The sequence below is a fragment of the Cariama cristata genome, unplaced genomic scaffold (assembly GCF_000690535.1).
Source record: "Cariama cristata isolate BGI_N322 unplaced genomic scaffold, ASM69053v1 scaffold40190, whole genome shotgun sequence".
NCBI classification, from domain to species: Eukaryota; Metazoa; Chordata; class Aves; order Cariamiformes; family Cariamidae; genus Cariama; species Cariama cristata.
Genome location: NW_009595946.1, coordinates 222 through 13,197, shown reverse-complemented (window position 1 = coordinate 13,197; position 12,976 = coordinate 222). Strand labels below are relative to the sequence as shown.

Below are 12,976 nucleotides of genomic sequence, written 5' to 3'. Positions count from 1 at the left end.
TTTTTAATCACCAAGGAGTAACTGGTGAGGTATGACAGAAATGAGCTATAAAGTTTCATAGATAGAGAAGAATTTGCAGAGGATCAGACAATAGGGAATACTTTAAAAAGGCAGCTATCAAAGGAAATGGCCCAGAAGTGAGCTACAGAATCACAAGATAGGCAAAGTAGAGGGGAAGGGCACTTTTTGGAGGTATTAACAATTATTCACTATCCCTGTATGACTACAACAGAAATACGGTTTCCAGGAGTCCTGGAAAAGGAAAGAGCATGAAGAAATCAGAGGCTTAAGAAGCCTAGGTTCAGCCTTTCTTCAGTGTGCTCTGCCACATTTTTTCGCTTGACTTGCTTTCTGTGACACTTGCCATCACTAGGCCTAGCACAGACTGGCTGTAAACAGGATTCCAGGTAATGGGGCAGGCACGCCTCCTTGTTCATGGCACTGCCAAGAGACAGTGCTGAGGTAGGTCTTAGAGGTACGCCAAGGCTGCCTCCTACAGAAGATGGAGGACTGGCACTGTTGACAGAAGAGTAGCCTGAGCTTCCATCCAGGTGAGGATTTCTTGGGGTGAGAGATGCTGAAGGGCTGTGAGTGTCATCCAGCAGCTTAGCCTCCCTCAGTGGTGCCGTGGGCCCAGCCCACGCTGCAGCTAGGCTGTCTTCATCGCTGGAGTCCTGACAGCAGTGCTCCGCAGGGTCCATGTAGACCACTGCCATGTCCAGGATCCCACTAGGAGCTGTCACTGTGGGATGATAAAAGAAAAAGGTTTTGATTTGGGCAACACCAAGCAGGCATTCAGCACAGAATCAAGCAGAAAAAAAAAAACCAAGCATGAGCATAAACCTTGTCTGCTTACACATGGAGAATAGTGCACTAAGTTCACCCTTACTTAAATAGTAACTTTGGCCCCCCTCAGATGGTTTGGATAGGTACTAAGAGGTGTTTAGAAAATGAACAGCCAGTCCCAGAGTCAGCAAAACAGAGAATACAGCGTTTCTAACACAGTGGGCCATTCATCACATTTGGTCCACCATCAGCAGTATCTGAACACAGTCTCACTTTGAAGTGCTAAGCGGCTACAAAACCCTTCATCATGTTCAGAAGCATTATAAGGAGAACAGATATATACACACCTCTAAAATAGTTTAACAATTAGAACCACTGGGGAAGGGGGAGAGGTTTTTTTTTTTTCCAACTGTTTTTCAGCTGAAAGTTCTTCTGTTGCCTGAGAAACAGTTTTAAGCAAAGAGGAAGAGACAGTTTTAATTCTCTTGTCTTTTATAAGGAGAATAAAACCCTCACCATCTCCATCTCTCTCTCCTTCGCTTTCCTGATCACCTTCATAACCAGAGCAGGAATCTAAACTCCAGTCTAGGAAGGTATCTAGAAGACTTTCTTCCTGGGTGGACAGCTCTGCTGTGGGTGTAGTCACAAAGCTCCCTCTGTCGTCCTGAATGCTGTCTTCTCTCCGCCTGTAGCGAGAAAATCCAGAAGTCGCATGTTAAAAGCCAAGTCTTCTTTTCTGGCTCATTTAAGAGGTATGTCAAGGTAATTACAGAAAAATTGATCATATTTAAGAGTGAAACCTCAGAAGACCAGAGAGGAGGAAAGGTTCATGCTAATTTTCAGAGATATTTACAGTACTGAGTTATACTAGCCTTTTAGATCTGTTTCCAGAGGGAGAGCTAAGGAAAGTCTGAATTTCCACCACATTCGTGTGCAAGGGAGTGGGCTTCGGGTCCTCCTGTTTCACACCCAACAATGAACAGAGCTCGCTGTAACTCATAATCTTAAAAAAGTAAAAAAAAAAAAATAATCAAAGAGCCATTAAGAATTAGACCGTGAGCTTCCCAGAAGGTATAAATAGCCAGAAGGAGGCTATCTATTGTCTAGGAAAAATCTATTCCAGGGAGTTCTTCCCACATGTATTCAAACAAAGCAGTTACAGTCCCTGCAGATCAAGTTTAAAACTACCACTTTATTTAGATATTCTCTCCTCCAAAAGTCTAAAGTTAGAACCCACTTCCCATTATTTGAAGTTTACTACATCCTGCCATATGGTAACTTCACTCTGGGTGTCAGACATCAGCAAAGGAAGACAAAGAGCTCGCCTACCTTTTCTTTGCCTATTTCTTCATAACGCTCATCTTCAAATCGTTGTTTTACTGCAGTTAAGGACACCTGCCTATAATCCTTTGGGACATTATTATGGAAACTGGAAAGAAAGATGAAATCCCCAATGTTAAAATATGTGAAACAATGTTAACAAAACCTGCCAATTTCAGTACTTTCCCTCTGTCCATCTCAGCTTTGTGCTAAGGAAGTTGGTGTTTCAGCAGAGCTGCTAAAAAGCTAGCCAGAACACTTGGTACATCTAATTCCTTTTCTGTCCCTTGAGGTAGACAACATATCTGCCTTGAACTCTAAAAAAAATGAGCTACTTTTGCTACTGGAACGCCTTCTGAAGCTCGCCAATAATCCAGTTTCACTTCTGAAAATAGTGCTGTCTGGCAAACTGAAACCTGTAGAGCCTTGAGGAGCATCACACTTTCTGTAACCTGGGGCCACTACCAGTTGGGAGAAATGGAAGAGCTGTCCCTGAACCGGCCCCTAGGCCTTACTGCCTGATGGCAGGGGGAGCAAGGCAATTTCCCAAAGCCACCTCCTTCACCGAGAAGGGCTGACTCTGTAGATACAGCATGTTTGCAAGAGCAGTAATACTCATTGTACTCATGTGCCCTCCCAAAAGAGTTCCAGAACTTACCACCTTTGGTGGAGGCTTAGTGCACAGGGCAACAGTTCTTCAAGAGAGAAACCAGTGCACTCGGACAGCTGGCTGGTCCAAGAGTGTGCTGGAGAAGAGAATACATATTACTATTTCACAGAGCTGGGTAGTTCTGTAATCAGACTTTGGTTTTTTATGGGATAAAGATTATGATCTTTACAAGCTTACACCTGCACGTAGTTTGTTCAAGTTCACAATTAGCTTCAAGGATAGGTTTGCCTGCCAAACTGAAGTTATACCTAAGTATAGAAATGCTTCAATCTCATTTAAACACAAAGTTTGCATAGTCTGGGGCTAATACTCTTGTTCATCATAGCTATTAAGAAGTAAAATAGACTGAACTCAACTCCTCATTCTAAAGTCTTATATCTGTCCCCCTCTTTTCCCCCGACCCCAGCCAAGCAATTGGGACATTTTGCCTAAAGACAAAGTAACACCAAAAAAAACCCCAAAGGCTCCCTAAAAAGACAAGGCAAACTGACATACCATGCTGCAGCTCTGCTTAAGGTAAGGTTCCTTACCTTGCCTGTGTAGTATCTTAGCCAGCAGCAGTGCTGCAGCAGCCAGCTGAGCTGGGGAATACACACAAAGGCTTGTGTTTAGGAGTGACAGTTCACAAATAAAGCTGTAAAGGTGAAGAGTTCTTCTCTCCAGCGAGATTATGTTTGACAATACTTCTTTGTAGTCCACAATGGTAGGTATCTAGTGCGGAAAGGAGAACAGAGGTTGGAAATACAAGACAAGCACCAAGTATTGAGAACAGCTGTTTCCAGGAGATGCTGTTTTCACTACATTAGGTTTTTTGATAACTACTGCACTGACATTGAAACTATCTCCAGTGAAAGAATAAGTGGCCTCTTAAAACTTAAGTTTTTATCTCTACAGAAAGGCAGAGGGTTCTGTATCTGCATGCTGCTAAATATGCATGGTCTCCACAGCTGGTTGAGAACACTCACATAAAACCCCAACATCCTAGATAAGGAGAAGTGCTAATTACAACAGCCTGACTTCAATCACAGCCCAAGGGGTGAAATATTCCATCCACTTTCCAAACTCACCCTTATCTTTCCTTCTAGGGCAGAAATGATCTCGCCCATCATTCTGACCAAGTCTTCATATTTGTATGTGTTGTCTGTTAGCCACACAGCTTCCCGTATCGTCAAGATCTCTTTGCTGATGAAACTGCAATATTAAATAACATTAACAGTTAGCCCCAGAAGGGGAATTTGTGCACCTCTGCACTAATGTTTCTGTGGCAGATAAATGTACCCAAGATGACCAAAGAGTTAAACAACTTTATAAGGTACTTTCCCAGGTACAGGCCAGGAAAGAAAGAACAGCAGCTCTTCATTTCTTTCATCTTTAAGCTGGAACCACCTTCTAGAACGTTCCCAGTTCCTCATTTATGAAACCTCTCCTAGGTTAAGATGCAAGATGTTAAGGAAACTAACACAGAAGAATAATTTTCCACCACACCATGTGGGTCATCTGAGCATAACAGACTAAACTACGTAACACTACTGCTACAGTTTTTCCTTACAGGGTTACTCATGCCAATATGGTGTGAAAGACTTCAGTTGCTGATGGAATGCCTTTGGACAAATCCACCACTGTGGAGTTTTTCCATATGTAAAAACATGTTCAAGGAATAACATTGTGTGTCTCATTTGCAGAGACTGCGTTTGTACATGAACACAGCTCAAGCAACAGTCAATGTAGAGGGAAGCCAAAGATTCTTTCCAGTATTATTATAAGCAAGGAGGGGGGAAAAAGCCAGTCAGAACCCCTACCGTGTGCAAATGACCATGCAGGCTATTCCCAGAAGTTGGAGTTGGGCCCGAGCTACAGGTCTCAGCTTCAAATAACGATCTACGCATCCCACTGTCATGTGAAGGCATAGGCTAGAAAAGTCTTTCATGGTAGTCACTTCTACCAGCCAATCGACCAGGATGTACCTAGACAGAAGAGAGACACATAATCTGAACAGTTAGAAGCCATTCAAATCAGTGCTGAACACCCTCCCCATGCCTAGTTACCGAGTTCTTTCTCCAATCAAAAGTTGCAAGCCAAGAAATTTCACCACAAGAATTTTCAGAAAAATGACACATTGCACTGAGATAAGGATTTGCAAGCAGAGGCTTATTATTCTCTGAAGGGTCAACAGTTGTCTTAAGTTGTCTGTTGAATGGAATTAGAAGCTGTCCTATAACAGGCACTTGCACAAGGAAAGGGTAGGGCATATCCATTAGGAGGCTAAGGGCCCCCTAAGATAACTAGAGAGTAACTATAGCTCCAACGAGTCAAACAGTGCCTCCAGTTCTTCAAGAACTTGTTAATCTTGACAAATGCAAGAACTTACAGTCCTGAAAAAAAACCTCAGACACCTCATTTCAGCTTTTCGTCAGGGCTTGAAACAAGGGCTCTGATCCTTCCTCTGTGAAATGTCCTGTGTTTCTCCGATTGTACATAATGCATCACAGAAGAGTAAAGCAAAAAATTCCAGCTTCCTACAGACCTCATTCTAGATTTGTTTCCCTCTACAGATGCACAGGGAAATAGGCAATGATTTCTGCTATGTGGCCTGACTCCTGCATCTTTTTACCTCATTGTTTCATTCATTCCTTTCTGCACAGTGAAGATACTTTGCTTGTTGATAGGATGGGAAGCTTGAAAGATTTGAGACACCATTTCACTGGAAGATTTTGCTTCTAATCCTGGTTGGTTTCCATTCCCACAAGCTTTGGCTAAAGCTATCTGTAGTAGAAAAAGACAAAAAGTAATTTGCATTTGGTAAAAAAAAAAAGGCAGCACAGGATGGTACTGTAATTTTACTGCTGAAAACTGAGAGCAAACATGACCAACTACTTGAATCAGTAGTTCTTAGTTTGGCTCAAATGTTGAACACACATTATTTGCGGGCAGGCTTTTAAGTCCATCAAAAGATACATCTTTACTCAGATTGTACCACAGACATGCAGTATTGTCTAAAAGAGGAGGACCCGCAGAGTAAACACACACATGCATATATAGATATTATTCAGCAATTTTGATCCTGCTTCTAAAGGGAGGAGTCTAAACCTACAATGGCAGCATAGAAAAGACCAAATAAAGACTGTTCTCCTGGGAAAAGTCAGTCTTACCTGTGCTTCCCAGCAGCCCTTTGCTGCGTAGTCTCGTAGCTTCCTGAGACTTTGGAGGTATCTGCCAGGATCTGACATCTACAAAGAATATAAACAGATTTCAAAACCCATTACCTTTACATAACAAACAGGATTGTAGTACTAAGATTGAGAGAAAAAACACTGCCTGCGGGTACATCTATTATTTCAGCAACCAGCCTGTTTCTCATTACAACAACATTGTTTTTAAGAAACTTTCTTCAGTTCTTGCCCAAGGTCTCACAGGAAATGAGACGGGTCACTCAGGCTTCCAACACGAGAGCTTTGGCAGATTTATTAACAACAACGCAGGCAGTCTCCCCACTCTTGTTCCCAAGTGAGCCACATGATCACTAGCCAGCAGTGCCTATACCTTTAGCAGAGTTAGTATAAAGGAACTTTCGCTTGCACCTCAACTACAACTGATTGTAGACTCACTTTAAACACCAAGGCAGACACCAAAGCTCATTTGAGAGAGTCCTTAGCGCTCTCCTCATTTATGAAGGTGGTAAGCTCTGAGGAACAGCAATTTCTTTCTGTGTATGTTTATTGCACGTAACAGAGGTCCAGAAGTTAGAGTGAAAAAGTTGTTTTGACACAAAAAAACCCAACTACTTACAGCAGCCTTTTTGTTATTTTCCCAAAGGAGGTAGGAGCTGTTTAAACAACCCTGCTTTGAAGATTCTTCAAACATTTCAAGGGATTCTTTTCTTTTTTCTTCATCCTAAGAAGAAAAGGCATGACGGTATTTTTGCTGTCCAGCCAACTGGATGCGAGATCTCAATACTGCAGAAGCTATAGAACAGCTCTGTACTGAAAGCAGTTGTGAGTCCCCTTCAGACTATGAGGGGTGCTCCCACATCTACTCAGTGCTGCTATTTGAAGATCCAGGCTCAGGAAGCAGTTAGTGGTTTTCCTCTGCTAGACAAAAGCTTTTTGGCTTGCTTGCCACTGAAGGATTTTATTTTTTTTTCATATGCATTATGACTGGAAGGCTTCCTTTGAGACCTGAACACACTGCAAGCCCATGATCAAGCCAAAATTAATTTCACTGTTTGTTGAATTCAATATCTTTTAAACAACCAGTAAATTAAAGTCATGATAACAGAAATTCCTAGGCCACTTGAGGAATATAAGAGCATTTGGCTGGTTTGGTGGGTTTTGTTGTTTTTGGGTTTTTTTTGTTGGTTTGTTTTTTGTTTTTTAAATCAAGGTAAACAGCATCAGCATCACCAAAAAAGTACCCAAACACATTAGAAATACTGCTCACCTCAAAGAGACTCAAGACCTTAGCCAAGCAGTGGAGAATAGATCCTTTTTGAGCCTGAAGAAAGTATTAAGATAAAGCATTGTTAAAGATAAACAAAGAACAATAGGAATTTTTGCTAGTAATTCCAGACTACAATTTTGTTTGCCTTTCAATCATTTCTCCCCCTTGCTTTCCTCAATGTTTTGTTATCTTTGAGACAGTACTGAATCTCTCAGAAGAGACAGTGCAGGCTTCCGGCACTCATGATATACCAAGTGTAGTTTGGCAATAAATTCATTGAAATGATTGATCCACAGTCATTTGAGCATCAAGAGCATAGGGACCTCCTTGGAGCAACAAAAATGTTTTTTCCAAAATAACTAGATGCAGCTACTAGCCTGTGTTAAAGTCATGGGCAGAAAGAAATCTTACTTTCTCAGACTGACACTCTGCTTTGAGACTCTCATAGACCACAGCTTTACAACAGCTTCCACTCAAGGACCAAGGAGGACGGATAAAGAGCCAGATAAATGGGGTTGTGCACACATTCAAACGCTCCGCCACACTGAAGAAATAAGATGCCTTTAATCCATTCACTTCTGCACGACCCTCATCGGAGATGGACACTGAACAAAAAAAAAAAAGCCAGAAATCACTTAGAGTTTATTCACAACGCATGCCTGGCATTTAGTCAGGCCAAGACAGACAATAGGATACAATCAGGAAAAAATTGAACAGTGTCTTCCCTTTAGAGCCTTAAAAATCATGGAGTTGACAAAAGAAGAAAAATCTTACTACAGTCAGTCTTTAGGAACATATAACCCTAAATGGGGGGGAGAAACGTTCTGCAAATACCAACACTCAAAGCAATGTTAATAATTATCAGTGTGCCAACAAATTAGTATGCAAGTCACCTGCCTTGCTGGTACCCTCTGCAAGGAGCCTCCTCCTGTCAATTTTCAGTCCCTTCTGTTACATTTGTCACACTATGTAAGTAGCCAAGCTTGATCAGAAGTTTACAAAGGATAGCTTCTAAACATGATTTCACAAGCTATGCATTGACTTCTTTTCTAAAAGAGCTGTGCACTATACTATCATTTGACATCTAGCAGTTTAGTGGCCAGTGCTTAAGCTGCACCGAAAGGTAAAACTGAAGAGGCATCGCAGTAAATGAGACCTACCCACCCACTGAAGACAACAAACTGGCTCTGCACCTCCCTGCTCTATAACTTGGGTGCAAAAGCATCACTGTTTGAGATACAGGAGCAATAGCTTTGTAACCAGCCAGTAAAAGTGCTAACTTTATAACGAGACAATTATAGATCTGTATCTATAAATAAGCCTTAAGCTCATCTACGTTTCTTTCTGTCATGCCATCTTCCCCAAAGACCCAAGTACAAGCTTCCACACTTACAGCCTTCATTGTAGAGGTATGCTATCCCCAGCTTCACAGCAGCTTCAAAGTTACCCCTTTCAGCAGCCCTGAATGGGAAATGGAGAAAATACTTGAGGTTGAAAATCAGTAGGTGCCTCCAGGCCCACACACTCAAACAAGTTACTTCAGTAGAGGCCAGGCTGTGAATTTGGTGACCACCAGCCATAAGCATACGTGCTTTTACTACAGAAGTGAAACGTAAGTTATGCTGAGGCTTTTCTTGCTGCAACCTTTTCATATGCCAACGTCCAGGATAATTTGACAATTCATAGGAACCGTTTCCCATACCCATGCAACATCCCCAACACCAGAACGCGTAACGTTTTGGTACTTGTACCCTCAAGGACATGCATCAAGCCCTTGTGCTTGTCCCTTCCAAACTGATGTGCACATGGTAGTCTTCTTCAGAAAGACTATAATACATGCATCAAAGCAATAGTCAGAAGCAAAACAATTATCAGGACATTTAAACTGATAGATCCCCTTCAAATCGGATGGATAAGAAGACCTTCTCCATCCTTTTTAAGCAGATTTATCATTACCGCTTTAAACTTCATTCATTTTACCTGAACTTTACTGAAATTTACCTATTTTTCAATATATTGGCTTGCACAAGAGACCAAGCCAACTCAGACTTGGAAATACGGTTATGCTCTTGAGCCTCTGATCTTGCTTCCACATTCATATGGAAGCATCAGTAACAGATTTTAGTTAATGTGCTATGTTCCAATACGGAATATTAATGCCCTTAAAGAGAAATAACTTGGGTATATGCAATGGGCCCTGCTCCAGTTACACAGACAGCAGTTATAAGCTGCAGCTTAGACATGAAATCAACAATTCTTCATCACCCTAAGCAAAGACTTCTACAAAAAGGGAAAGTCAGATTCCCCCCCCGCATCATAGTGAGGACTGATTAGAACTGTGTTTCTACCTTCAAATATCCTCTCCTACAATGTCAGACAAATTTGATTCTTAAAGCTTACTTTTCAAACATCCTCAGATTGTTTGGAGAAGGCCATATTTCTTGGAAACTTGCAGATGCCCAAACACTAGCATGATTATCCACAAGGTATTTAAGATGTGAGTGCACCTGCAAGGGGAAGCATAAAATAATAATTACTAAAATAAAGGGACCAATAGAAAAATAGTTCTTTGCAATCTGATTTTAGATAGCTAACTAATTCATCACAAGTTAATCACAACTCATTACCTGCCTAATCACCGTTAAGGCAAGAGATGCCAAATCAAACTAATTTGTTCAGCCACCATGATCTAACAGGACAATTCCCACAGAAAACGTACACAGAGCACTCATATAGTGCTGCTAGTCTTCTTAAGTTTGAGTAAAGAGAAATAAAACCACCACTGGGATAGCAAAAATCTAATTACTGCATGTATTCTTTGGTTTTCTTCAGGTTTACTTTGACACAAGAAGCCAGCCTTTTCCACATGTAGTCCTGGCTCCTAAAGGCAGACGTAAGCTATGGTGCATGACAGAGGGAAGCAGTAGCAGACTCACAGCTCTGACTGAGAGGATGTTGGAAGGCCTTTCAGAACATGAAACAGAACATCCTCAGGGAGAGTTAACAGCGTCAGGACACGAGGACGTTTTCTTATCCTTCGCTTTGAAGGGAAAGAAAAACACCTGGAACATCTACAGTGAACCACTGGAAAACAAAAACACGGGACACGTCAGTTAGTGATGGAACAGTACAAGGGAAAAAGGCACTACAGAGTATAGACATACATAAAGACGCGTTCACTTGAGTACCTATTTACTGCAGCGTAGGACACTTCTTCAAACATATTAATCCTAGAGAAATTTAGCATGTGTCACATAACACCATGAGACTAAGCCACAAAGTAGTAAGTGACTTGCTGAATTTAGTCAATTAAGCTAAGAGGCTCAGAAGGGATGGCTCACAGGCAAATCCTCTTCATCGAGTAGAATGCCTCCATGCCCTAACTCCATCATTTGGCTGTGTTTAGTTAAACTGCCACTACTACAACTTCATTTACCTCCCTCCCACCCCAGCCTTTCCTTCTCAATTGACTGCAGTGCTTGGAATGTGAGCAGAGAGACTAGGAAGTTAAGACCCACCAAACCAGCTCAAGCCAAAAGCCCATCTTCCTAAGCAGCCATTTGCTGCCATGGGTGCTCATGGAAGATCCCAAAGAACCAGGAAGCCCCTTTTTGAAGTTTCAGCACCTTGTAGTATTCATAGACTAAGGATCGCCTACATCTTCTGTTCCTCATTAAGACAGAGTTTACCATCACTGCATTTGCCAAGAGGAAAATGATCTAATAGATAAGTACACGAGTATTGCTCGCTGGTAGAGACTTGTACTGCACGATAGAAAGCCCCATCCCTCTTCCATCTCTTGGGGACAGTGCAGGGTTTGGGCTGCCACCAAGGGCCTGGCCCCTGCCCTCAGGAGCCCCAGCACCCACAGCAGTCTGACTAACAAGGGCAGAAATTCCAATCAGTGAAAGGTGCCAGGAGGAAAAAAAGCCCATTCCCCACCTCCAGTGCCCAAGTGTCAGCGCAGGATCAACCTCACAGAGCGGTGCTTGGGTAGGACCCGAATCAACCCCAGTTCACGCTGTACCTTTCAGAGCCCTGCCATGCAGCAGTGGAGATGCCAACACTGCTCATTTCCACATCAGCCTCTTACAGCTTGCAGGAAGCAGTCTGTACAAGCAAGAGCGGCCCATTTCTGAGCGAGAAAAAGGCTGAACATTTTCTTTGCAGACATGAGGGCTCAAAAAGTAGATTCTGAAGTGAAAGCTTAAGCCCCAGAAATTAAAGGGCCTTCATTTGTATTACAGAAGATCTCTTGGTTGTATTTTTCAAATCTGGTTTAAGCCTTACACAAAGAGATTATACTTGGGAAATTTATTTACTGACTTTCTTCTTTAAAAGTTTAATAAAAAGACACAGACTCCACTAAAGAGTCCAATACTGTGCAACATGCATGTGCTAGCATTGCTTACCCTATTTTCACTGGTTCATTTCTAGCTTGAAGATTTTTTGACTTAAAGGAAAACAGTAGAATCAAAGTAGTAGTATAATACATATACAAAACCACCCCATGTTATCTATGAAGTAAACCAAGTCAGAGCTATGTAGGCTCACTAGATTATAGGGTCAAAGGCGTAAGCTGAGAGAATGATGCAGCTTGCAAATTTTTTTACAGTGAAAGTAGAAGGTGGCTGAAAAGTCAAGGTGAGGATAGAGAATGTTAAGGATGCAAATATTTTTCTCCATGATTTTTTTTCCCCTTTCTCCTGCTCTTCTGCTTTAGATGTTTAACATCTCCTGGTTATAACCTAACATATGGAAAACCTCATGATCTTACAGCAATCTTCAGTTCTTCACACACAACCTCAGTGAGAGACTGGTGAAGCAACATGTTGAGAAGGTAAGAGCAACAGCTCTTACCAGCTGCAGATCCAGTGAATGGAAAAAACCCATATGGACTGGCCAGTTACAGCCTCATCTCTCTCTAAGCATGTCGGCCCACAGAACGGGGAATTGTCCAGACTTATGGACTGCATAGCCAATGCCAAGTTTACAGACAGTTTGCTCAAAGTTGCTGCATCAGACTCAATGACTTAACATAATTTTTTTAATTTGCAAAGGGAAAGTTATCTGAGTTTCCAGCAGGATCCTTAAGAGGAGCCTGCAGATTCCTAAGGGGTCCATAAACCATGGCTACCACTGCCCCAATACACGTTTTTCTGCTCACATGTGCTCTTAATGCCCTTAGCACTACAGGTTTAATGAAATGAACCACCAACCTGATACAAAATAGCACCCAATGTCTCACTAGGCAGGTGTGCCTTCCTGTTACCTGTCTTTGATTGAAAAGCTATCCCCATGAAAATAAAAACTTTTTGACATGCACAGGGCAGAATACTGCTGTCCTTCTTATCCTCTTCCTCTCTCTGGAGAAAACTTCAGCGGTATTATTGCCATGAAAAAGAAATGGACTTCTACACTGCTATGCCAGTTAAACCTGTATGAACATCTGAATGACTGGGGAGCATGGGGTACTCGGGCAACTTGGGGAAGAGGAAGATTCAATTTCAAAAGACAGGAAGTCGCACAGGGAAATCTTCAATTTGTTGCTTCACAAAATCAGGGTGGCTTAGGCTGGAAGAGACCTCCGGCGATCGTCCAGTCCAACTGACCCAAGCGGGGTCAGCTACAGCAGGTTGCACAGGACCACGTCCAGTCCGGTTTGAAGGTCTCTGAGGATGGAGACTCCACAACTGCTCTGGGCAACCTGTGCCACCATTCAGTCACCCTTAATAGTAAAACCCGCTTTTTCTTATGTTTGAA

General features: G+C 42.2%; 1 protein-coding gene across 1 annotated transcript; it reads right to left on the bottom strand.

Moving 5' to 3' along the window:
• Positions 1-278: 278 nt before the first annotated feature.
• On the bottom strand, positions 279-10,297 carry CCNF (cyclin F; the record flags this gene model as incomplete). Its single annotated transcript, XM_009704005.1, is given in 17 exon segments — positions 279-742; positions 1,303-1,472; positions 1,659-1,789; positions 2,116-2,215; positions 2,765-2,852; positions 3,307-3,487; positions 3,844-3,967; positions 4,576-4,740; positions 5,388-5,539; positions 5,926-6,003; positions 6,563-6,667; positions 7,214-7,267; positions 7,625-7,818; positions 8,607-8,674; positions 9,614-9,720; positions 10,150-10,169; positions 10,172-10,297. Coding segments are annotated over 17 exon segments (2,327 nt in total), but the record flags the coding sequence as incomplete, so codon positions are not given.
• Positions 10,298-12,976: the final 2,679 nt, after the last annotated feature.